At 19.8% G+C, this 3111-nt stretch overlaps 1 protein-coding gene across 1 annotated transcript; it reads left to right on the plus strand.

Moving 5' to 3' along the window:
• Positions 1-951: 951 nt before the first annotated feature.
• Positions 952-2530, plus strand: PGSY75_0021000 (protein kinase 5; the record flags this gene model as incomplete). Its single annotated transcript, XM_018783351.1, has 5 exons — positions 952-1090; positions 1321-1464; positions 1603-1762; positions 1946-2249; positions 2411-2530. 5 exons carry the CDS (start codon positions 952-954, stop codon positions 2528-2530), a joined length of 867 nt encoding a protein of 288 aa, XP_018638872.1.
• Between the last annotated feature and the right edge of the window lie 581 nt (positions 2531-3111).

Here is a 3111-nt window from a genome sequence, read left to right on the forward strand (position 1 = left end):
TTTTTTTTTTTTGTTTCTTCACATGCTTATGCACATTTATAAAATTATATATTCGTATATATATTTCATTTTCGTGCGTCCAGGAATAATTTTGAACATATATATATAAATATATGTATATATTTATATATTTTGTTCATACAAAATATAACTATAATTTTATTATATGAAAGAAATTAAAGAAAAAAGGAGAAATTAAAAAGAAAATTAACAACACTCTTAAAATAAAAGTTATATTGTTTATAAATATAGAATGATTATTATTATATATAGAAATATTGAATTATATCTAGTAAATATTTAAATAAATATATAAGAAACTTTATATTCTTCTTCTTGTTTGTGCTTAAATGTAAATATATATATATATATATATATATATATATATATATATATATACAGAATATTTTTTTTCTATCTACATTTTCTTAACTGATGTGTAAATTATTAACGTGATATATTATAATTCGTTACATTTTTGTATAGCTCATTCATTAAAAACAAAATAAGATAATTTAAAATAAAAAAAACATAAGCGAAGAATGAAAAGAATGTATGTTAAAAAAAATATATATTTATACTATTCATAATTTCAAATTTATTAACTTTTTAAATTAAAAATAAAAATATAAAGGTAATAAATAATTATAAGTAAATTATATATGTGTACATTTATCAAAATAATATATATTAACACATATAAATAATATATAGGAAAAAATATAATAACATGAGCTAAAATTATATTTATATATATTGTGTAAAAATAGTGACTGTTATATTTCCGCCTTTACATGTTTTTATATTTTGAAATAGTAAATTTACTTCTCATATTTTTCATTTTAAAAATATTTTTTTTGTGTTTTATTTATTCTAATGATAAAGTAAATACAATATTGAAAAAAGAAAAAGTAAAAGCACACAATTTGTGATTTTTACTTAAGTATAAACATGGAGAAATATCATGGTTTAGAAAAAATAGGAGAGGGAACATATGGGGTAGTTTACAAAGCTCAAAATAATTATGGTGAAACTTTTGCCTTAAAAAAAATTAGATTAGAAAAAGAAGATGAAGGAATTCCATCAACAAGTACTACAAAAATTTATATCATATAAAATTTATATTATTGCATATATATATATATATATATATGTATATTTATTTATGAATATTTTTATATTATTAAATGTCCAGGTTAATATTACTAATACTTTCACATATCATATATTATTAACAAATAAAAACAAAAAGGTTTTATATAAATTTATATGATGTACGTAATTTCCTAATTTTTTTTTCTTTTAAATTTTCCTATATAGCAATAAGAGAAATTAGCATTTTGAAAGAATTGAAACATTCTAACATAGTGAAGTTGTATGATGTCATACACACAAAGAAAAGATTAGTTTTAGTTTTTGAGCATCTTGATCAAGATCTTAAGAAACTTCTAGATGTTTGTGAAGGTAAAAAAATATTAAATGAAGAATTTTTCAATGTATTAATTATGGAACGTGGAAAATGTATAAAAAAAAATATATATATATATATATATTTATTTATATTTATTTATTGTTATCCATTTTATAAACTACACTGTATAGGAGGGCTGGAATCCGTAACAGCAAAATCATTTTTACTTCAGCTTCTAAATGGCATAGCCTATTGTCATGACCGTCGTGTTTTACACAGAGATTTGAAGCCCCAGAATTTATTAATAAATAGAGAGGGGGAATTAAAGATTGCCGACTTTGGGTTAGCCAGGTAAATAAAATATGTATTTAAATGTTATAATCTTAGAATATTTAATTTTATGTATTTATATAATCGCCAGATATAATATGTATTTTTTTTTTTTTTTTTATTGTATTAAGAATATAACTAAAATATATAATAAACTCAATAATTATAATAAATATTCCAATTTTTATAATTAAATATTTCCAGAGCATTTGGAATTCCTGTAAGAAAATATACACATGAAGTAGTAACCTTATGGTATCGAGCACCAGATGTTTTAATGGGATCAAAGAAATATTCAACTACTATTGATATATGGAGTGTTGGATGTATATTTGCTGAAATGGTAAATGGAACCCCATTATTTCCAGGGGTATCTGAAGCAGATCAATTAATGAGAATATTTAGAATTCTAGGAACCCCTAATTCTAAAAATTGGCCCAATGTAACTGAACTACCAAAATATGATCCTAATTTTACCGTATATGAACCTTTGCCATGGGAATCATTTGTAAACAAAATATGAAATAATAAATAAGTACATATATATATATATATATTTATATTTATTTATATTTGTGTGTCTATATAGAAATGATATTTATTTCTTTTTATACTGGTATATAAAATATATATTATTTAATATACATATTTTTTATTTTGTCTTTATAGTTGAAGGGATTAGACGAATCCGGTATCGACTTGCTTTCAAAAATGTTAAAGCTTGATCCAAACCAAAGAATAACAGCTAGACAAGCTTTAGAACATGCATATTTTAAAGAAAACAATTAATATAATTTTGGGTAAATTATATATATATATTTTACTCTTTTCTTATTAATCATGCATATACTATTTGCAACAAATAATAGTATAAAATTCTTGTAGAATAAAATTGTGAAATACATAAAAGTAAAAAAACATATATGTATTATTTAATGAATTATTTTTAGTTGTATATATGTGTGAGGATTATGTATTAACAATATATTATATTATTCCTAATATATATATTTTTTTTTCTTTTACTTTCATTCTGTTTTTATGTATTGAAATTAATATATGTATATATATTCTTAAATTTTTAAATTAAACATTGTTTTTAATAGAATTTTTAAATTCTCAAAGTGTATAAATAAACAAACAGGAATTACAATATGTCTAATATATATATATATATATATATATGTATGTATGAATAAAGAAAAAGGAAAGTGTGATATAATATAGTATAATCAAAAGTATTTTATAATCTTATTGCACAATTTGTATTTCTTATAATTAATATTATTCACTTAAGTTATAATATTCTGATTCATTCCTCATAAATTTATTAGAAGAAATGTTTTTTATTTCTGGTTTTTTTTTTTTTT

Source organism: Plasmodium gaboni (assembly GCF_001602025.1).
Source record: "Plasmodium gaboni strain SY75 chromosome Unknown, whole genome shotgun sequence".
Classification (NCBI taxonomy): Eukaryota; Apicomplexa; class Aconoidasida; order Haemosporida; family Plasmodiidae; genus Plasmodium; species Plasmodium gaboni.